General features: G+C 35.5%; 1 protein-coding gene across 1 annotated transcript in view; it reads right to left on the bottom strand.

Annotated features, from left to right (window-relative positions):
* The window catches only part of TAPT1 (transmembrane anterior posterior transformation 1), a 39406-nt gene that overhangs the window by 2828 nt on the left and 13395 nt on the right, over positions 1-23183 (bottom strand). Inside the window, exons 4-13 of the mRNA XM_080588781.1 lie at positions 17330-17492; positions 13443-13578; positions 12733-12830; positions 12507-12576; positions 10750-10830; positions 10088-10197; positions 8453-8512; positions 7140-7208; positions 5736-5812; positions 1985-2145 (exon numbers count right to left, since the gene is read on the bottom strand). Of these exons, the coding sequence (XP_080444907.1) occupies positions 1985-2145; positions 5736-5812; positions 7140-7208; positions 8453-8512; positions 10088-10197; positions 10750-10830; positions 12507-12576; positions 12733-12830; positions 13443-13578; positions 17330-17492 (1025 nt within the window). The remainder of the gene's footprint in view (positions 1-1984; positions 2146-5735; positions 5813-7139; positions 7209-8452; positions 8513-10087; positions 10198-10749; positions 10831-12506; positions 12577-12732; positions 12831-13442; positions 13579-17329; positions 17493-23183) is intronic.

Genomic DNA, 23183 nt, shown 5'->3' with positions numbered 1-23183 from the left:
TCACTCCTCTTAAAAACTAATTATTGTTTCTAAAGGAACCTGAAGAAATCTGACTAATGTCGAGAATTTTACAGAATGATTCAAGGAAAGAGTATTTGACAGAATGGCAGCACTACACAAATTATTCACTCCAAATAATTACTACAAAAACTTTCTTCTGTATAGGCTCCATTTGAAGGTAAACGGATTACTCCTCACAGTATTATACAAGTTAAAGGTACTAAATCTGCATCAAAAAAGGAAGAAAGTAATTCTAACTGTAGAGTTTTGTGACAAAGGTAAGCATTTTGCTAATCAAGCAGCTTCCACTGAAAACTGATCAGGCTACAAATGATTACCAGTAACTAGAACCTCCATTCTTCATGAGAAAGTACAAAATTTCATCCTTCAAAATTTTAAACTGTTTCTGTGGAAGAGGTAGGAATTCTTGTAAATAAGTTGACAATAAGCTGACTTACATTATAAGCTGATAGAAAGCAGACCAGATTAATTCCTTTACTCTCATTCTAGTAAGAGATGAGTACAGAGTTTGTACAGAAAAAACTTGTTACGTGAGGCACAGGGATCAGTGAATATTGCAGAGCCCAGTAATAATAATATAGACACTTAAAAGCCGGGGAAGGTGAAATCGTTCTTTCATGTAATTGAGGTTTCTATTACATACAGAGATGTGAGAAGGTACAAAAACCTGACAAACTGTTGAAAATTGAGCTTCCTCATCGTTAACGGAAGTTAAGAATATTCTGAATAAAATCAGCAAGAGATTTTGGCTTGCCATTTTTTAATTACAAATTTTCCATTTTAGGAAAATGCAGTGTATGCCGACTGAGTTGGTGAAACTGCTGCTGCTTTAGCTAAAAATAGTCTTCAGGGTTTATTTACTGTAAATTTAAGGGTCAGTCTAAGTATGGCTTATTAAACCTTTTACACAAGTGTAGTATTAGAATATTTAATTAAAACATTAGCATCAATATGATAGAGTTAGTTCTCTAGTGGAACACAAAAGACATTCAGACCAATTCATATTACATTCTTTCATAATGAAACTAAAGCAACTCCATGAATTTAAGCTATTCAAAAATAAACATCTGCACCACATTTCAGCCTGATGTGATTTGACACAGCTGAGAAGCAGGGATTTATGACTAACACTGACAGATTCTTAACTCTACTACTGCTGGCAAGACACTGACAACTAATAAGCACCTTACATTTCAAGCTGTTCAAGGCTTTGGCAAGCAACAGAGTGAACACAAAAGCCTCACTGTTAAGTTGTCTAGGGCTCTCATTGAACTTCGGAAGTTCTACAACTAGTTCTACAACTATTCACAACTATTGGAAGATATACAATCCAACTCAGCTGACTGACACAATGAAGGTTTGTTTCCTTTTGTAACTCGTCACAGGAATATCATATAATGCCCCAGTCCAATTATACAGTAACCATTAATGCTGAGCACCTATACAAGGAAGCCACACTGCACAGACTTGAAACAAAGTGGGTAGAGACAAGCTGAAATTCCTATTTAGATTTCATAAAGCTTTTTCATTTATGTGCTCATTTCAATTATAAATAATTATGCCTATTTTGTGCCATGTTTTACATTAATTTCCATAACAAATGGATGAAAGGCTTCCTTATTTAAATTTCACCACTACCAGAGATGTGTCAATATTTACTTGTGTAGTATTGACACTTCTATCACCTCCATATACCAGGGTGGGATTTCACTGGAAAGTGAGCATTTTTCATTTATAGAAGAGTACAGAAGAGTATTTAAGAGTATTATTTATTAAAAGACAATACGTGAACTAAAAGCAATAAATTCTATTTACTGACTTGTATTCACAACTGTGATACTGTACAATTAAGGTCTAGCAACAGGGCTACTGTGTAGTAAACAATGTTATACATCTGGTTTAATATTAAATTTAATCTGAAAGCAATTTTATTACAGCTGAAAATAGAGTGAGACAGACTTACCATGGGTAGATTTAAACATGCTTTGTGGTTTGCCAGCTGACTTCCCTGGGGTGGCAGTTGGGACAGGATTGAATAATTTCTCCTCCATTTTCGCCTCCTTTACATATTGACACGATTTCCCCAGCAATACAATACTGTTAAGAACTTTTAGGGATATTAACCTGCATAAATAAAAGGATTTATTTATGTATTTGCATTACCAAGTATTAATATTAAAACAATTGCATATGATTACTGCTGTCTTGGAACAATTAGCTAAGAAATTAAAACCCTTCAATAGCAAAAAGTAATTTCCTTTCCTTAACAATTTGTTTCAGGTTCAGCACTTAAAACCCTTCCCCCAACCTCCCCAGAAGGCATCTAGAGGAAAACACCAAGTTTAACGAAATGACAAGGACAGTTACGCAGTCATTTAATACATCAAATATTTAATCAAAGAATTAAAGAGGGCCCTCAACAGAGCAAGTCCAAATGAAATGCATTACTGTTAAATCTGTAGCCTTAAGTGTACTCAGACGAGGATTAGTAGTGGACTTTGAAACCTAAGAACACACATATAGCTTCCATAAATTACAGACTAATCAAACAAAGTCCTTTTAGGTATCTCAACAGACAGTCCATTAAATTCAACAAAAACAAGAGGGAGCACTGCAGTATCATCGCAGTACAATGCAGTTGATAGCAGATTCCTTTTCTGTTTTCACTAACTTGCAGCACAAACGTCAGCAAATCAGTGAAGTCCCTTGCACCTGTTGTCTCTGAAGAACAGGGAGTCATCTACCATCAAGCACTTTCAGATTTACAGTTCAAATAAGCTTTGTAAAATCTAACTTCCATTAGTGGTATTGCACGACATGCAGGCCAACATCCACTCCAGAGGTGAAAGCAGCAGCAGAGTAACAATGAAGTAGCCATCTATTCCCTGTAGGATCAATTATAAATATTCTCTACGTAAATCAACCTACGTAATAAAAGCAAATCAAATGCAGATGCGCTTTATTCTCCACTCTCTGAAAACCTGTTTATTTTGGACATTGCTAACAGACTAAAACGAAGACCTGAGGATAAGTGACCATTCGGAAATTAAAATCCACGGAGCAGTCTGACTGCTGAATCACAGTGGCCCCCAAGGACACCTGAGCAGCAACTTCACCATCTCTGACTGCATTAATGTAATCACAACTCGTCAAACAGAAAAACAAAATACATCCCATTTTAAAGGAAATTTTATGTAACACATTTATTTTTAGAAGAAATTTAGAGAAATGGAAGAACGGAACAGAGCATACGAGACTACCTTCATCATCCAGAAGTACATTTTAGTATCCAAGCAACCACAGAGATTATTTTATAAAAGTTAAAAGCCATGACTCTACAATTTTATTAGGTTATTGGGACTGACTTTGTTTTTAAGAGTTGAAAAAAGATGTTAAGAAGTTTTTCCTACATATTTTTTTAATGTAATACATACTGTAAACACCTACTGTCTCAGAATGAAAGCATGATCTAAGTCGAATTTAATAACATCAGAAATTAAGAAAGGCATAAATCAACATTTCAACATTTCAGGTTCTCCTGGAAAATTATGCAAGAGTTTCTAGCAATTCTCTTTCATTCCTTCCTGCCAGTCCACCCCAGGCTCAAAGTTCTAACCACCAAGGAAGTTTAAAACTATTCAAAGTCTTTGAAAAATAAAAGTCAAGTTTCTGGACAACACTCTGTAAGGCGGTAACTTAGAGACTTACAGTTGTTAAATACCAACACAAAACAACATCCTCTGCATTGTAGTCTCAATCTTTTGCCAAGCTGTTTCAGATTTGATCACAGAGTTTCTCACAGACCTATACTACACTAACCTGATGCAAAACTGAAATTCATGTTCACAACTCCAATTACTCAGAAGATGCAAGAGGTGAGTTAGCTCCAAACCTGAGATCATGACAGAAGCTAGAATTTGTTCTCACTTTTCAATAAGGAAAAATTACAAGTTTTATTATTCTTGTAACCTAGAAGTTTTAACTTTCAAACTGCAGGCTTGAACACAGCCCAAGAAAATCTTTTTGGTCCAAAGCTCTAAAGAAAGCCCTCATTGTTGCCTCTTTCCCCATTCTACAACTCCCCCCTATTCCAGCAAGTGTGCTTGTCCTTGACTGCACACTACAGCTTCCCCATAGACTAGCAACTATGCCTTCAAAGAGCAGTGTTTTATCCGGCATGTTAATCACGTTACTTCTTCCTGCCCTCCATCCTCCAAGCCACGGAGACTGAGAAAATTCCATAACTGCTGCAGGAGAATGGTAGATGTAGGGAAGAATCACATATATGGAGAAGAAAATCACAACACTGAGCAGCAGTATGAAGGTGCTGAGCTTGGTCTACCACAGCATGAATGTGACGGTCAGGGGCTAGTGCTTTCAATTATAAAGGGCTGGCTTCAAAGGGAACGTGTCACACTCTGGGGAAAAACTCCAAGTGTGATGCAGAGGACTACAGCTAACAGTTTAACATTTGGCCTATTTACAATAGCTTAAAGTCCTAGCTATCCTGCATTAAAGAGTCTCTATGCTGATTACTACCTTTTTTGCAGATCTAAGAGTCACATAAAACAAATGGGTATGACATCATTCTTTTCCTAAATTACTGTAAAACAGCAAACTCCTCTCTTCCAGCATCCCTGAAGAACTTCTGCCCCAGATCTAAAAATTCTTCCACTATCCAAGCTTTGATGCCTTCAGCTGCAATCACAGCTAGGTGGAACACTGGAACAGATAATCCCTCCATGCTATAGGCAAACCTGAAGAGCCATGCTGTGAATTACCATATGGATAAAGGATATCCAAAGTTTCTTTGTGCTGCAGCTATTTGAACCACTTAATCCTTTATGGTCAATTTTAGGAGGAATTGATTGTTCTAACATCAATCAGTACTCCGAGACGACAAATGCTCACACAGTTCAGTATGCAACTTTCCTAGAGAAAGCTCATCACCATATAGTCTACAGCATGTCCCTCAAGACGGGCAAACTAGATTGGATTTAAAGCACAACTAAATGCATCTCATCTCAGGCTGGTAAGAAATTAAGGATAACACAAGCGTAAGCTGATGTGGCAGAAAGGGGATACTTGCAGGTCATTTCTTTTAGGAATATTCTTTCCTGTCACCGTTTTTTGTTAGCTAATATTACTTACTAACCCCACCCTCCTTTGAAAGGTGAGTCTCTCATCTTGCATTTATGTATATTCTTTCGTTAAAAAACAACAACAACAACAACAAACATGCTTTTAACTACCAGAGAATTATAGACTGGTTTAGGTTGGAAGGGACCTTAAGAATCATCTAATTCCAACCCCCCCCCCGCCATGGGCAAGACAGAATTCATGATCTGCTCAGAGCACTGAACTTGGTGGCTACCACTGTGCATATTGCCTCTTTTGTTCTTTTCAAGGGTTTTTCACTGCTTCAAATTAAATTTCTCCCTTTATTCAAAGGGATGGCATTTGTCTGTTGTCATAAATTCTTTCCATTACCTTTCCAGAAATTATTTTCACTACTTCAGTAACTTATTGAAGGCTATAATCCCCAAATACAGGGACCAATCCAAGCTTTTTCAAATTCAGTTTATAAACAGAAGCATTTTACATTTAATTCTATACATGTAAACACCACTTATATTGAATATCCAGATGTATCAACAGAAACTTTTTTCACATCTGATCACATAATGGTAAATATTTTGTGTGCATTTACTTACCCACAGTAAAACAGCACAACACAAAGATAAGCTAAGACTCCTTGTACTTTTATCGAGCTTGTTACGACTCTGATGAGCTGTTTTAAGGATAAAAGTTAAACGGTTATACCATACAGTACATAATTATTAATCAAATATTCTAACAGACCTTTTATTATTGGATAAATACAAGACAAAAGTAGAAACAGTTATGTTAATAGTAATTTAACATTCCCCTTGACAGTGCTGACTACTCAAGATTTTGGTTTGAATAAATACTGTACCAGTATCTAGTTAAAACTTTGCCAAAACTGTATTCTATCAATGTTTACCTCAATGCTAATTACTACATAAAATAACAAACCTAAAAACCTCTCCAAAAGTCAAGGGCTAGAAGCTGAATTAACAGTCAAGAAATGCCAACATGGTAAGACAGAATCATAGCGGTTCACACTACACAAAACGTTCTGAATACGGAATTGTCTTGTGGACTAGATAGATGGACCACAAGTTGCAGTGACAGAAGATCCTGAAATCTGATTTTACTTCAGTATTTCACAGCTAGGGCTCCAACATAGCAAAACTCTTCAGTTTGTGTTAAAATCTCTTAGTATCAAGGATAACATCTAAGAACACAATTAACTAGAAAAAGGTATTTCAATCCAGTTCTCACTGGATGTGCTTTTATTTAGTGAAATAAATGATTATAGTCATAGCTTTTCTTTATTAAAAATTCTGGAATACAAACTAGGCAAAGACTGTCAATAGTATTTCTCCCCCATCCATTACAATTAAAAGTTAATTCACACTGACAGTCTTCCAGGGCAATTATGTATTAGCATCTTTGTTTGCAAAGTGAGTACACATTCCCAGTGCTATGATGACTACTGCTTGTCTGTGTGTGGGGATGGGGAACGTCACAGCAGCTATTTACAGACAACATTCTGTAGTAGTTAATTCAGAACAGATAGCATATGGACACAATTCCAATAATGTGATTCGTTTTATAGCAGCATGCCCATGTAACAGGGTCAACTGTTTCAGAATCATACATTCAAGAAATCTTAGAAGCACAGTGTCCCTATACAAAAGGGAATTCAGCCATTTAGCCATTACAAGGACAACCACAAGGACTCCTACAAGAACCTAAAAAACCCAGCACATTACTGCTAACCTTCTGGCAACCAGCTGCTTTGACTATTCTGAATGAATGAACAGGATACTTGCCAAAAGGAATAAATGTTTAGTAAGCACAGATGTAGTTTAATTCCATTGCAACAATCCAAGTGCCCATGAATTCTATAAAATTAATATGTATTAAACTTTCTATGAAAGGCTGATAAACACTAACTCATTTGTGAAGTTGTAATTAGTATGTGATACAGGTTACACTGAATACTAACTCAACCTTGTAGTATCACTTACTAAAACAGCCAGTGGAAGAGGAATAAAACCCATTCTTCTGGAAACTGAATCACTATAATCTGTATATGCCTAGAAAAAAATAGAGAAAGAATAGAATTATTCATGCAAAGAAATGAGCTTATTTTAGCTTAGCACACCCTCTACATAAGGACTGATCTGCACTAAAAACACTATAGTGGTATAAAGCAAATTCATATTTTGAAATGCAAGTGCAGATAGCTATACTCACTGACAAAAAAAAGTAATACTACCGTGACTGGTAAGATTAGCTTCAGTACTCCAAATCAACAGCAACTGGAGTATAATATAAATCTCTTTATCAAGAGCAATTAGGACACTGAATCCAAACATGCTATATTTCATCTGTAGATTGTTATGAGCTTAGGGACCATCTTTGTACTAATTTGACTTTGATCCTCTAGTATTATACAGAAAAACCCACAACAGGGATAAAAATGCAATTATCATGCTATCAATTTTAAATCATTCTAAAACCATCTATAATTAGCCTAAGATAACAGTCTTAAAACCATTGCAAAAAAGTGTGTTTACATTTGTACTCCTAAAACACAACTACTCTGCATGAGAACACTCATAGGTTATTGAAAGCCATGCTGAAGTTAGGTAGCATCACATAGGTGTGTGGTAACCGAAGGTAATTTCTTTATTAGGTATAATCAATACATTCCCTAGCAATAGCTATTGAACATACCCAAGAAAACTAACTGAATTGTTGTAAGTAATAAAGTTAATTAACAGAGCACCCATCTAGAGCGCTCATGAACAGTTAGAGACTCATTCACGAGAGCTATGCTGTAAATAGCACATCAAAAAACAGTTCTCATAAAAAACACACGCAGTCTGTGTTCTGTAAATACCCATGCCACAGCAGTAACATGCATGGTACAGATATCCATACACTAGCTACGGAATATTGTATTTTGATCTTGCAGTTGAAACAGCACAAAAAGATCGGTCTTTTAAAAGTATCTTAATACCTTTCTAAGTTTGCTTACTTTCCCATATATCTCCAAAATGTCGAAGTTGTTACAACCCTCCACTGACCGTATTTGGAAGAGACTTCTCAACAATGTGTTAAATAAAGTCTGAACTGACCCAAACAACCAGATAAAAATAAAGTAAATTATAAGGAAATATTCCTGTTAACTCTTATTAAAGAAGGCAGAGCACAATTTCAGTGTTGTAGGAGTGAAATTATTCTGTAAGTACTTCTTTTTAAGTATTTGTTCCAATATGCCACTATAACAATTATATTAGTTAATACAAGAAAATGCCTTTGTTTTCAGGCTTACATTTTTCTGTCGACTGCTAACAAGGTCAAACGCAAGACTGGCTCTGTACTCACTGTAGACCTGGAAAAAATCCAGCACATTGGATGCACGATTAACGTGGTTAACACACTACAGAAGCAACTGAATTAATACAATTTCTCTAAAAATATTATAAACAGTTATGTACAGACTGAAGGAGTCAAGCCCAGCTTTCCTGAGGTTCAGCTACACCCTTCAGATGAGTCTGTATTTCTGTAGTAACATACATACCTACAACAAATAAGACTGTAACGCTTTCAGAATTGAATGAGGTTGTAAAGCTTTTATGGAATTTGAAGATAATCAACACCACACAGTAACAAAAATCACATTTACTTTTCTCCCTAAGAGTTATCATTTGTTTTAAACATGTGAGGTATAGTATTGGGATCAAATTAAACAAACGAGCAAGCTTACATACTAAGCAAGTGATCCCATGAAAAAAGAAAATTTTATCAGGAAGATGAAGAACGCTTTTCTCTTTCTTTTTCAAACAGCTCTGCCCATTAATACAGAAAAATAAGGGGAAGTTGCCTGGGAAGGGCAACTTGCATAGGAGGTGCTCAAAACTTCTGAAAAGCTTCACCTAGCACCCCCACGTCATTGTAACTTCATGCAAAAAAAAAACAAAAAACAAGGTTTGTTAGATGAACTTCACAAAACTATCACCTGCTACCCTCCACACCCCAAGCTGTTTCAGCACACATCTTCGGCTACCATGACTTCATTATTTCTCTTTCCTGTACTCTAAATGAAAGTAGGGCATGCATAAATGCCTCTGGCATAAGGGAGCTTATTAAGTACATTATTAAACTTTTTTCTACACCACACAATGTAGTTACTAGAGATGGTGGAAGTGATAGCACTTCCAAGTTTTGACCTCATTTCCTGAAAAGTGGTTTTAATAGCGAAAAAACTCTAACTCATCTCTTTGCAAATTTATCAAGTGCATTTGACTTCACACAGTGCACAAGACAAATGGCCAGTGTATCATGCCACACTACACAAATAATGACCTCACCTACTGCTTTAAAAGAAGGACTGCATAACATACGGTCTATGAAATTACAGGAGTGGAAAACTGATGGATAACCTACTTCATATTTGTGCTGCAGAGACAGTAGAAAAGTGCTCCTGATTTCAGATTCCACCTTTAACATGCATTCAAGAATAGAGATTCAGAAGCCTCAAGATCTGTTTTTTTTTTTTTTTCCCCCCAGGGCCTGAATTATAACTTTTTTTTTTTAAAAAAAGACGTACAAGCTCTGTCGAGAATGTAAAACATTAAACTTCCTTCAATTTATCTAGAGACCACATCACAAAATTATCTGCCAGTTATGTGAATTGTGGTTATTTTGTGAACTGTTAACACAATACTTTCAATAACTCACAGATCTGGAACTACCAATTTAGAAGCAGAGGCGTTTGTTGCACGTTATAAAGATCCTCAGAAATGTATTGTATCAGGAAGTTACCAAGCTTTTTCAAATTGTATCTTACACATGAAAATAATCAATTGTTGCATTTTCTGTACTGAAACATGATTTTAATATTTAAAAAATAGCAGAATAAACTACAACTTAAAATAGCATTTAGCATTCTAAACAAGATACCTACATCTGCTGTGATGTCATTGAATTTTGTTATAAAGGCATGTTTCACAATATCCACTGCAATTTCTGAAGCAACCACCATGCAAACATCTGGGAATAACACCCAAAGATGATCTGAAGGTTGGGAAGAAACAAGTTAGACCATTTAATTTGACTCCAGTATACAAAATGACAAGATCTTTTGTTCAACAGTCAAAAATCCTCAAGTGTCCAAAGCAGTGTCTGTAACTTTACCTCCCCACTCAACAGTACTATACAATTAACACTACAAATAGGATCAGATTCAAAAGCCTCAACATTATAAAGGCTTATCTTGACCAGGAACACGGTCTTTGCAAATACTGGATAGTAGGTGTTAAGTATATATAAGGAACTGACCAAGTGCCTGTAGCTGTAACCTCTTAGGTGCTTAAGGTAAAATTTAGGTAGCGAAACACTGAAGCGAAACACACCACACAGACCTAGACTCGCTCAACGTTATTAAAGTTTAAACATTTTTATTAATATGAAGCCTAACTTTTTAACCAATATTTGTTCAATACTGTGTTAAAAATCCTAAGTATAATCAATATTAAATTATGACTTGAGATATTTACAGTTATTTACTGTTACTTAACACACAGGAATTTAGCATTTTCTATTTTATTTTTCTATCGGTTTACTTACCTGGATTCCATGAGAACTGTTCCATATTTCTTAGACATACAATTAGTAGCAGCACATAATTGGTGAACCTCTCTTTTATATCTAGTTAGGAAAAAAAAAGATGTCAACTCCAAACAAATATTTACCTACATAAAACCACAGAATGAGTGAGTATTTGTCTATCATTTACTATGTCTTGCATTATACAACCTCTTTCACAAGAAATTTGATCAGGTTTGATGGGGGGAGGGGGGGGGGGGAGATGCTGGGAACTTCACCACAGATAGGATCTCTGCAGCACCCACCCAATGCTGCATCAAATTGGGGTTCCCACCATCAGAACGAACAAAAGATTTCATAACTTGCTATCACCTTTTCCAGTATGTTAATAAAATAGTTATCTTTCTTGATAAAGTTCCTGCCTTTCTTGTGGGATCCGAAAAGAAACAGCACCTCCTGGTGCAAGAACAGAGACAAAACACCTGTCGTTTCATGTTAATTAGCAAGGCAAATTTCTCTTTCTACAGATCTTGGATATGAAAATTACTATATACTGGGTCCTGTAGTACAGAAAAAAGGTTTCAAGCCAACTACTACACCTTATTTAAAAGATTTCTTCCTAGGCTTTTATATTGCTGCATTAGAAGGGAAGAGCTGGATACATCAGCTCAGTCATCAGAACTGTAAGAACGAAGAAGCCGTCAGACCTGGGGTGGAGTCCTATGACTTGACCTCCCAGACCAGGCAGGGAGATTTTTTACTTCTGTACCCAATTTCCAGAAACGATCCATGCAGATTGCTTCAGTAAGCACATTTTTTCGTATATTAAAAAACCTTCCTGCAACTGCATTATTGAATAATAGGATAACATTTGAAGCGTAACAGCACCACAAATTGCTAAGTCTGAAGACGTTTCTTGACAAGACTTTTCAGTTATTTTCACTGAATACTGATTTAATGAAAGCTTAAGAAAAGTGTTTTCTGCCAGTATTTTAGTAATCAACATCACTTTTAGATATTTTCACTGTAAAGTTAAATATTTTTAATTAAAAAAATGTAAGTGTTTAAGAAGTGGAATAAAAATACGTATTAGCATAGGATAAACTTCTTGTCAAATCCTGCCAGTAAGAGTATTTTTTGGCTTTAAAGAACTTTCAAGAGGAAGATTTAAATTTAGTGTTATTTCTTCTGCTTTGTGATATAGTTAAGTTTCTGTGTAAACAGTCTTTCATTTAAAGGATCACAAAACAATTTAACACTTGCATTTATCATCATTGCAATTTGCAGATGAATGAGATAAACACATCAGCAGTCAGATTTCAAAATCTGAAGCAAGCCTGATGTCTTGAAAAAAATGAAAACAGTGCATTTTCAAACAAACTGCTGCTTTTCTGTTTGTTTTTTATATACTACAGTTGGGTTCTCTTGTTTGAAAAATCTAGGAGTTGGAATGAAAAAATATATTCTGTTTCTCTATTTGTATAAATACTTTTGAACAGATCATATGCACAATACAAATTTGCATTTTTTATGTAATAACCCTATTGGCTGTGTGCTAAATTTGTTTTAGCACCTCAAATAAAAACTAGCTATTCAAGGAAAAATAGCGTTCTTAGAAATAGAATCACATTTTTGTCCTATTGAGACAATATGGGCGATCAAGAATTCAAGTCAGAATGATCACATTCATCAAATTAAAGCTGTTTTCACACTAATATTGAATAAACAAGATCAGCCTCTTATTTCACATTTTCCCCGATTAGCACAGCCATACATACCGCTATTTGACATTTGAAAAAGATTGTTCTTCTCAAACTTCTTGAAAACACTTCCTTTTATTTCAACGAACTGCAATTTTTAAAAGCAGTTATTTAGTTTCTATTGAAAACAAACTGGTGCAAGCAAATCAGACAATCAAATAATCTGAAAATTGACAGTGTGCTACACTAAAATGAAGGATGCTGAAAAATTTAGGGCAGCTGTATAACAAAGCTACATACTTACATTATTGGACATCATGATGGTAAGCAATGATTTATTGTGAGAGTTGAAGGCCACATTGAGGGTTGTTGCTTGAACCATTATAAGAATGGCATGCAGGACTGCAGATAGCAGGGTTAAGGAAGCATATTTGGAAATAATTTTTCTGCACAAACAGCACTGAACAGCATCAAAACTTGATTTCCTATTTTACTTTCAAAGTTAAACAACCAAAAGAGTTTCTATCCATCAACCTAGGTTTGCAGCAAGACAGTACTTAAATCTACGTAGTGTACACACAGTGCTTTACAGCATGTAGTAATTATGCTTTCTCATCCTGAAAGAGCCCAATCAAACAGGAGAACTGTAATATTACCTGAAGGGGAAAAAATCAGCCTAAAGATTTCACAGGCAATGGGGGAAGGTACAAGAATTCTGAATTAATCAATGTATATATTTCTTTACAGATCATTTTTATCAGTTCACTGTAACATTACTTTACACATGCATTTCTCCCTTTATTTCAAGGGAACGTTTTCAACTATGTTTCTACCATTCCACTATCTTAAAGATCCTGTGACCCAAAATACTCAATCACAAAACAGTAACCTAATTTTCCAAGAAGTATCCAGCTACTGTTTTTTATTTGAGTCCCTGAGTATTAAAAAAGATGTCTGCTACTGAAATGAAATACCGTTACGAAGTTTTTTTTTTTTTTTTTTTAAAAAGGATACAGACATACAGCACTGCCATGAAGAAGTGAGGAATCACACCTATATGGGCTCTTTTTCTTTCCTTCGGTTCTGTAGCTGTCCAGTAAAGAGCATCCAAAATATCTTGTCCAAATGAAGAAAACAAACGATCAGCCACCTAAACAAGAAGAACTTTTTACTGCCTTCCAGCAATATTTTTCTCTAAGACACTTGAATATGCCAGTGTAAGTACAGCTCAACCTAAAAAACATTTCACATGAGTTTTCAACTCTTTTTGCTATCATCCCACTCTCAATTTCACAGTTAGATGGGTCCTTTCATATATTCAGCAACTTATTTTATCTTTCAAATTTATTTTCCCCTTTTCAACAGTATTTACAATATGAAACCATATAGTACTTATCTTAGATGCTTCCTTGGAAGACATCCAAGTACAGTTCAAACTTCAGCCTTTAATAAAACAGTATGTCTGTTGCATCAAACCATTGCTAAAAATTTTTTCAAACCATTTTTCCCCTGACTCTGTGACTTAACAGGGAAAAAAAATGAATTTTGAATGCATGACAGGAAATATCAGCTCACAAGTACAGAAAAGACTTAAGTTAGATTTGGCTGTATTGTTTTCTTACAGCTTGGAATGAGGTACATACTCAATACAAATCTACGGATAAAGCAAAAATCAAAGTTAAAAATACTGCAGCAACACTAAAAGATATAGAGGGGCTGGAAATTCTGCCAAAAGCAGATATTTAAAAAACAGAAAAAACACCTGCAAACGTCTGAAGTTTAACTAAAAAGAATATATGTACATAGGAAAAAACGTAGCAGTAATTCTAAAGGTAGAAAAAATATGGACAGAAAACTGAGCTTGTAATTCAGTAACACAGCAAGAAAGGTCACAAGGAATTACACCAGCTCAACACTTCCTAACTAGCAAGCACAGAAAAGTGAAAATGATTAGAAAGAAATGCTTTTTTTCTGCCTATATACTCAAGTTCAATAGTTTTTAAATTGAGCTGCACATAGATCCAGAAAAAAAATCACTTTAAAAATTAAATTCAGTATTACAAGTCACGTGTCTGGCTAAAATAGAAAGCATTTTTTACTGCTTACTAACCCAATCAAAATGAAACGGTTAAGTATGAAAACCGATTACCTCTACTTAAACTAAACTGATGTTTCTTACTGTCTTTCTGTAAGATGACAACTTTGGGCATATTAAAACAGCAGACAGCAATACAGAACTGACTGCAAATATTGAACCACGCCCCGTTAACTAGAAAATAAATTCTAAAGACAACATCAGTAAACAGGTCTCACATCATTTCCCAACTTTGTTAATTAACAGAGTTCTAAAGGTAAGTATTCTAAAAGGGATACAAATAGTATGTTTTAACTTATTTGAGCCAACATTCAAATTTCCTGAAATATGAAGGCTGAATAAAAACAATTTACTGGGTGTCTCAAGCAAGCTCTACTTTAATCTTTCAACTTTTAACTTAATCTTTTAATTAACTTGAATGTTACTCTTTAATCATCACCTATGAAAACAAAATGAATCATGAGCTGATGCATTATCGTAAATCTGAAGTTCAAAAAAACATCAGTTTGAGAGATATTTACAATGGCATTGTTTTCGGCTTGTAAATTTTGTAAATTAAAGTGGTCCGCCTTGTGTGGCTCCTGCTCGTTGTGACAACCCACTGAGTAAGTACACCTGTTGTAGTAATTCCTGCCACAGAATGCTTAGAGTTTGGTAAGTTTTTGTCAACAATATTGTGAGGGGTTTAATAAATAAAATGGCGGCTTTGATTTACTTTTTATTTACGCAAGTCCTGTTTCTTATCTGGTATGATAAAAAAATTAAAACCCACCACACAATATTGTTGTCTGCTTTTCCGAATGTGACTTACCTAAACCCTACATGCCGGCTCCAGGCTCCAGCCGAATTCCGTGGTGAGCGGTGTCACCAGCATAACGCACACTGGGGCTTCACAAGGAGCAGGAGCCGGTGGGTCTGAATCTAAAAAAGAAAAGTGCCATTTAAGCCAATTGTGCTGAACGCTCCCCTTAGGCTGGCTACTTGGAGCATTCTGCACATAATTTGAAGATGTTGCATCCCTCATATCTGTCCCTGACAGCGTTCTCAGGACATGCTAACAGCCGAAAACATTAGTACATTGTAAACATCTCTGTAGCTCAGTGATTAAATTAAAGAGATTTTTCGATTTTGAAAACTTGTGAAAAATGTAAAGTTTATTGCTTTAAAAATGCATATTTAACAGCTGCTAAAAAAATCTCATTTCTTGTGTAAGTAGTAGACTTGTAATGAAATTCACTGAAGTAGTCTAAGCAAGTGAAAGAACAACCTGTTAAAGCTGACAATCTATGAAGTTTTTCAGTGGGATTCCGTGCCATTTTTTGCCGATTCTATGGCTGCAACTTATTGCTGTAAGAAAAAGCCCCTTTAAAAATATGTCCTTTGTTTTGACATGTCAGGTTTCATGAGACACCGTGGTAATTAAATATGATTTCCAACTTCCCACTTCTAAGTAAGTTTTCTAATAACTATAGTAACTATGCATTGTAACATTTCCGTCTTTCTGCCCCTCAGTTAGGGAAGGGAAACTCAGGTACCACTTCTTGAGACACACTTTGGGTTCTGTCAAAATAGCAAAGAAACTCAGCTCATCATTCAAAAGGGCACAGCACATGGTTCCAACTCACAGCAAACGCTTCAGTGTCCTTTCAAATTACATGGTAAGCATGTGGTGCTGTACTTTTTTTTTTGGCATTAATAGACTGAAAGTCTTCTCAAAGACTATTAAGTGATAGTCATGATAATCTCACAGGATAGGGAACTATATATATGGATGAATACTCCCAACACAACTACCATTGGCATCAAGTTCCAATTTTTCCAATTCTAAAATAAAAAGGAAAAAAACCCTATGAATAAGCAACTGAAGTGGCTTCTGAGACATTTAGGTGACTTGGGATAATGAAGAGTGTTCCTTGCACAATACTTTATGAGGAGAGAACAAATGTTTTCATACAAAATATAGAGATTTTTCACAAAGTATAGCCCATTCAAGTAGTCTTCAAATGAAGGTACAACATATGTTCAAAGGTAAACAGGCTATTCAGAGATCTCAGAACCCTAGTAGAGTAACTCGTATACAAAGCTGTGACTGAATCCCTTCAGAAGGAGGTTGTATCACTAGTATGTCCTATATATGCAGGTTGGAGATAAGATTATAGCTATAAAATCGTTATTTACTTAGTGAATCATTGATGGCAGAAGTACAATTAAAATTCTCATGCTCTACATTGGTGTCAAAACAGGAACGTTTTTTTCCCCATGGTTTCTCTTTATGCTTATTTTACCCTTTCAAAACAGAATTTTCTTTTCTTGATTCTCTATATTCATTCAACTTACTAAAATGTATTCAAGATTTTGTCTGCCAGCAAGGACTCAGGATAGGTTAAGCTGTAACAGGAGTCCTCGCATATAATGAAAACTGTATTTCTGTAATGAAGAAATAAAAGTCAGATTTCACATCTTAAGATCCCAAGAGAGACCAGGGATGAAGGAAGGAGGAAGATTATTTCAAATCAATAGTTTTTGCTTATATTAGTAAGCTCAAGAAGTCGTTCATTCTTGCATTTCAGTTCTTCCATTCTGAGTTCTCAATTTTCATTTAACTAAATTGATTACTAAGCTACAGAAACCAATATCTACAAAGTTTATTTTCATGATCTTGACTGTTTCGCTACATTTAGGCTTAATAGGTGTGCACGTTTATGAGAACAAAATGTGCCAAATTCTAAGAACAAACATTGTCACAGTGTATTTTTAAAACATTCTGAAAACAACATGCTTGATATTCCGATGCCAAAATTCTTACCTCAAGCATGTTATAGATGATGTAGAGCTTTATGACAGACTGTCCCCTTATCAGATGATACATCATAGAGTAGTCAACATAGTGCATCATGAAGTAACAGATGACCAGTATCACTCCTTTGAGCATGTCACACACCTGAGCAGGTTGCAGCAAACGTCTATCACTGAAATACAAAGGGCAAGAAGTTCCACTAAGTGTCACATCCCCACAAAATATAAATGTTACGAAGTCAGTCAGTCACGAATTTACTGAAGCTATTCAGCAAGGATGCATTTCAATGTAGTTTATTAATCCTTCCCCAGCCCCCCACTCCAACACTTAACACCATCACCATGATAAGCATCACATTCCTGAACAGGATCCTCTTATCTGCCACATCCATTTAGTTAGAATATCGTATTTGTTGGGTAAGATATCTCACTTGTTAAGAACATTCTCCATGCATGCCCTTTAACTTTTCATCTACCTCCTCTTTTCCAGGCAATTCTACTTATCATTTTGACTTCCTCAGTTACAGAAACTGCATTTGCTATAACCAAAAGAGAAAGAAATGAAGCAGTCATCTTCAATTTCAACATAATGATCCAGATGCTAAAGAACAGATCCTAATTGCAATTCCATACCTTCTTTTAGCCCTAAGGTCTGCAGCAGTCTCAGCACAATTTTATATCAGAGCTTGAGGCTGAACCAATGCAGACGTTTTCTTATTTACAGTCACACAAGTCTCCCTGAAGTCTAGACTAATCATCACACAGTATTATCCTATAACCTAGAACTCCAGGAAGAATACAGTTTTACCTCGACTGCCACAATACCAGCCATAAGCATCATGAAGTTGCAAGGTAATAAATATATACTTGTCTAGTTAGCTTAGTACTAATAAGATGCAAAGCATTTAAAATCTTTGAATTAAATCAAACAGTTTAACAATTATGTATCAACATACAGAGCTATAACTTCTGTTAAATCTAAGTCTTTTTAAGACACACACTGAAAAGACTGTTGCAGAAGTTCACATTTTACAGAAGTCAGAACAAATTAGCTGAATGCGAGTCATGAATTTTCATTTCCTGTATTCCTCTGTCACCAGTTTCAGAGATTAGACAATGCTCCCATTATTTTTTTTCCTAAACATGTTATCAGTTTGAATATGCTAATTTAAAAAAATATATGCTGTTTTCGAAAAACATCCAAATAGTTATTTATGACCTCCTAATCACTGTCAGAAGCAGCTGCTGTAGAAGTAGACAGCATCCATCATGGGGAAGACAAACTCTAAGAACATAATCAAGAGCACAACTGCGCTTCTGCAAGTGGTATCAATTCTGAAACTAACTCAGGAGAACAACACCTTATAAAGGTGCGGCCAAAATCACACATGGCATCCTATGCACGCAAAAGATGAAGACATTTTGAGACTATGCTGCGTACAGAACAACTGAATAAATAATCACTACTATACAACACAAAGGCTGTCCAAAAGTGTCAGACCAACTACACCTGACTGCTGTGCCTTGCAGGAATTAAGCTTTTGTAGAACAGAGTACATTCACATAACGGTTTTAGAGAATGTTACTTTACAGTCTTCAAGGTGACTTGGATTTAGTTTCTCACTTGCTGTAAGTAAGCAAGTACCTAGAGAAAACTTCAGTACCATTCCTTCAATCTTTTCTGAAGCTTTAACTAAAAATACAATGTATGCTCTATTCAAAGTTGTGCAATAACTTGTACTTCTCACCCCATGAGAAGCAGAAGCAGCAGTAATGCTGTGACAAGCATTTCAAATCACATACTTAAAGGAACTCATCGAAATATCCTCAGAATTTCAATTTAGTCAATTTGATGACAGAGAGCTCTCAGCATTTCTAACCCATAGTCAGTACAAGGGACTACTACACAGGCTGACTACAGAAAACTACTTTCTAGAAAGCGAAAGAAGATCCTGGCATTTAAAAACTGTTTCACTATTCTTTCATTTACATGGAAGAGATCCCTTTATATTGTCTAGGCAAGAAATCTAGGGTCTGCTGCTAACAAGTTTCTGATTGAGAGAGATTAACCGTGACTATTTCATAATCTACGATGGCACCTCTACAGCAGCAGAATCCTTTTCTGCTCTAATGACATTTGCAGAAGGATTTAGCCATGTGGCTCTGAATATAATATGGAATAGGAGTAATTATTTCTTACAAGGACTAGGAAATCAGGTAAATGGATTAAGTATAATAGATCTGTCCTCTTTTGGCAGATAATACAGAAAGATCTGCAAAGTCTGCAGTTATGAAATAATATAGTCAGAGTTCAGAGAGAAATAAACATTGCAGTTCTAGTATATGATCAGCTCATATTGGTTCCATTTGTCATAAATCATTCCTGTCCTTCACATGAAACTATTTAAATATATACATAAACACACATAGGCTGACATGATTTCATGCCTATCATAAGAAGTCTTAGCCCATCCGTTACATACAGCATTTTCTGCATTTATTTTCCTCAATGTTTCCACTTAGCGTCTCCAATAACTCAGTAACTACATTCATACTCGGTGCTAATACTGGAAAATAATTTCAGAACAATCTTGAACACTCAGCAATCAGACCTCTTGATTAGTATCACATACAAATTTGTAATGCTATATTCGTCATCATGAGTACTACAGAATCTCAAAAACTGAAGAGTCATCATAACCCTGGGCAATACTAACTATAAGTCACCAATGTCCAGAAATGAACAAGATACACACAGTACAGTTCTGATGCTTTCATGGTGTTGTTCCCTACTTTTGAAATGCTAGAAAACTAGACAATACTGAGTGCGTGCTTAACTCTAGAAAATACTGAATAGAGACAGAAGTTCAAACAGCTCAACTCATGGAAAGCATTTGCAATTTTACAGTTGCGCATGATAGGTAACAGAACACAAAGATTTCACATGAAAATTAGTTATTGGTGATTGTGTTTTTTGTTTTTTGTTTTTTTTTCCTCATGAACAAGAAAAGGAAAACGATGAATAAAGAAGAGCATGACAACTATCCTGTTTTATATTTAATCGGTCTGTTTACTGAACAGCAAGCAACAATCTTTCTACAGCAATAGGTATCCCAGGCATACACTGACAGCGCAGGTGTGAATTACGGCCATTCACTGCTTTAGTGAACTTTGCTCTGCAAAGATATCATGAGAGCCTGTAGTCCAACACGTAGTTCCTCTCACCATCTTAGTGGATTCCAGAAATAATGTTATGTGAGAACTGTTTCACAATTTGGCTAATTACACAGGTGAATATATTGTAAATTATAATTTTCACATGTCATAAGCCAGTAAATACGCAGATTCAGTGCATTTGCAGCATCCTTCAGAAGTGCTTTAACAAGATGCAAGATGTCTGTCTTTTCACCCATTTCTTTTCTGCTGCTATTCCATTATCACTTCTAACTTTTTACTGTAAGTCATGCTCTTCAAGATACTCTTTTCAGATTTTCACAAGCAGTTTCATTATGCTAAGCTTCGAGTCCTCATGTTTAGCTGTACAGACTTGACTGCCAAGGAAGCGAATTTTTATATTAAACTTCTTCAGACGCCCCAGTCCCTGTATAGTAAAGCATAAGGCTTATCCATTCTCTCCATTATTTGCTACATAAAACCTTGAATTGCTTTTCTGTTACTACTGCTGAATACACTGATCTGTTTAAACATGAGCTGATGCTTCAATCTACATGAATCCAAACTGAAAAATCCAAGCATTCCTTCACAAAGAATCTACAGACAAACTTTCCTCCACCGTAACACTAATTAGCAAATTAATAGAACAAAGAAAAACACACGCACGCAGGGACATTATTGTTTCACAGCAAGTACTTAACAAAATGTTCAAATTCTTCAGCATATGGGTTACAGTTAACATTTTATGCCTCATAATTAAAAAAAATCTCCACTGAAACAAACAATTATGCTTCCAAATAATATAATTATACAAATGCATGCTTAAGGGGATAAACATGCTTGTTACTAATGCTGATTAGGAAGTGACATGCAAGCCTTCCTACTACACCTCCCTCTTAACACCACGGCAGGTTTTGGTTCCAGCCCAGTCAACTAACAAAAGGAAAAGGATAAGCTCAGTGCTTATCACACTGTGTTTGTGACAGCTGAGAGTGAAACCGTGGTAAAACCTGTACAGTGCACTGCCTGCCATCAGCGATGAGCCAGGAATTCAGAGAACTGGCCTGTTATGATGACTTTGTCAACTGTGTGCCGAAGCACATTTAGAAAGCATGAACTCAAGTTCTTCCTGTTTAGAAAATGATGTCATCTGAACAAGCAGCCTCCCTTATAAATGTTTAGGATGCATTACTTTGCCATCTTACATAATTAAAATACTATCAAATTAGACTACTATGAAATTTAAACACTCATTTTTTTTATACAGTTTAGGAACAAATAAAATTTAAATGTTTCATTTTTAAGAATTTGTGACATTTCAAGCTTATTCAAGCTTATTTCACGATATACATAAAACCCAGTGAAGGAAAAATTTGGCGTGGAAAACTTTGTCATAAGCAATTTTCTTAGATGAGAAAGTTTAAGGAACTAGTTACTTGACTAATAAGTTGTTACTACTTAACTACTTGAAACCCTCCAAGTTTCACAGCCCAAATCCTACTCTTCAGACAGATGCCTGTATCCTTTCTTTCAAAACCTGTCTAAAAGAGGTGATGGTGATGCCTTCTCACATTTGCTTTTATACAGTACCTTACTGGTTAAAGCACATTCCTGAGACAAGAAAAATCCAGATTCAATACATTATTTTCACTGAGAAAACCAAAACTACATCCTTTCAGCCTTCAAACTCCTCTCCAAACAGCCAACCTATAGATCATGAAAAGAGTACAATTTCCATCCCTCCTATTTAAACTGTTCTGTTATAGAAAAACAGTGAAGTCTTTTCCATAACGACTACTTGACTAGTCCACTTGCAAAGTGTGCCTGTTTGATACTATACCCTGAAGATGTGATCCACGTTTCATTCACTAGTAAGAGTTCTGTCTACAGCTACTGGTTGGAAAAAGTGAGGTTCAATCAGTCTTTCATAACGTAAGTGACTGTTGCGATGCTATGGAGAGTTACTGATGTGTAGTGTTTTTGACTGTTTCAGCTGAACAGAATGTTTGATTTCACAGTATTATTATTTTTTTTAGGTTATTAAAGAAACAAAATAGCTCAAGGCTTTCAGGGGTATCTACCCTAACAAGCCCTTTTTGCTCCCTCCAACAGCTGTACAGCTAAAACTACTTAGCAATAAGTACAGCATTATCAAAATAAACCAGTTTACTGATATCACTTTAATATGTTAAAAATCACAACTACTAATACACAATTTTGCTTAAGTAACAGACTTCCAGAACCACCAAGATCAGGTGTTAAGTGCTGTGATAAGCCTTGCTTATTGCATATAAACTGGCTGGAACACAAACAAGAAAAACAATAAGTTGGTTTTTTCTACAGAGTAAGAACAAACAGACTAAAAATCTCATTACAGTTGTCTACAGCTTCATCACCATGTCATGTCTCTGTATGTCTGCACAGTAACCTGTAGAGAAGTACACTTGTATGAGTCCACGATTACTGCAGCATGTGATGTATAGGCACTCTGCATATATTATTTTAAATGCAACTCTGCACAGACTGCCATATACTGCCATATCACTTATTTACTTTTGTCTTTCGTGCCCACTTGTGCTCCCCAGTTCTTCACTAGCATGTGGTTTACCTGTCACCTTTTAGATAATTTTTTTTTAAACCAACACAAATTCAGTACATTTTTCTTGTTCAATGTTTACAGTTTAAAGATG

The sequence above is a fragment of the Anser brachyrhynchus genome (assembly GCF_964034855.1).
Source record: "Anser brachyrhynchus genome assembly, chromosome: 4".
Lineage (NCBI taxonomy): Eukaryota > Metazoa > Chordata > Aves > Anseriformes > Anatidae > Anser > Anser brachyrhynchus.
Note: the sequence above shows the minus strand (reverse complement) of the source record. Positions and strands in the feature narration are given on the sequence as shown.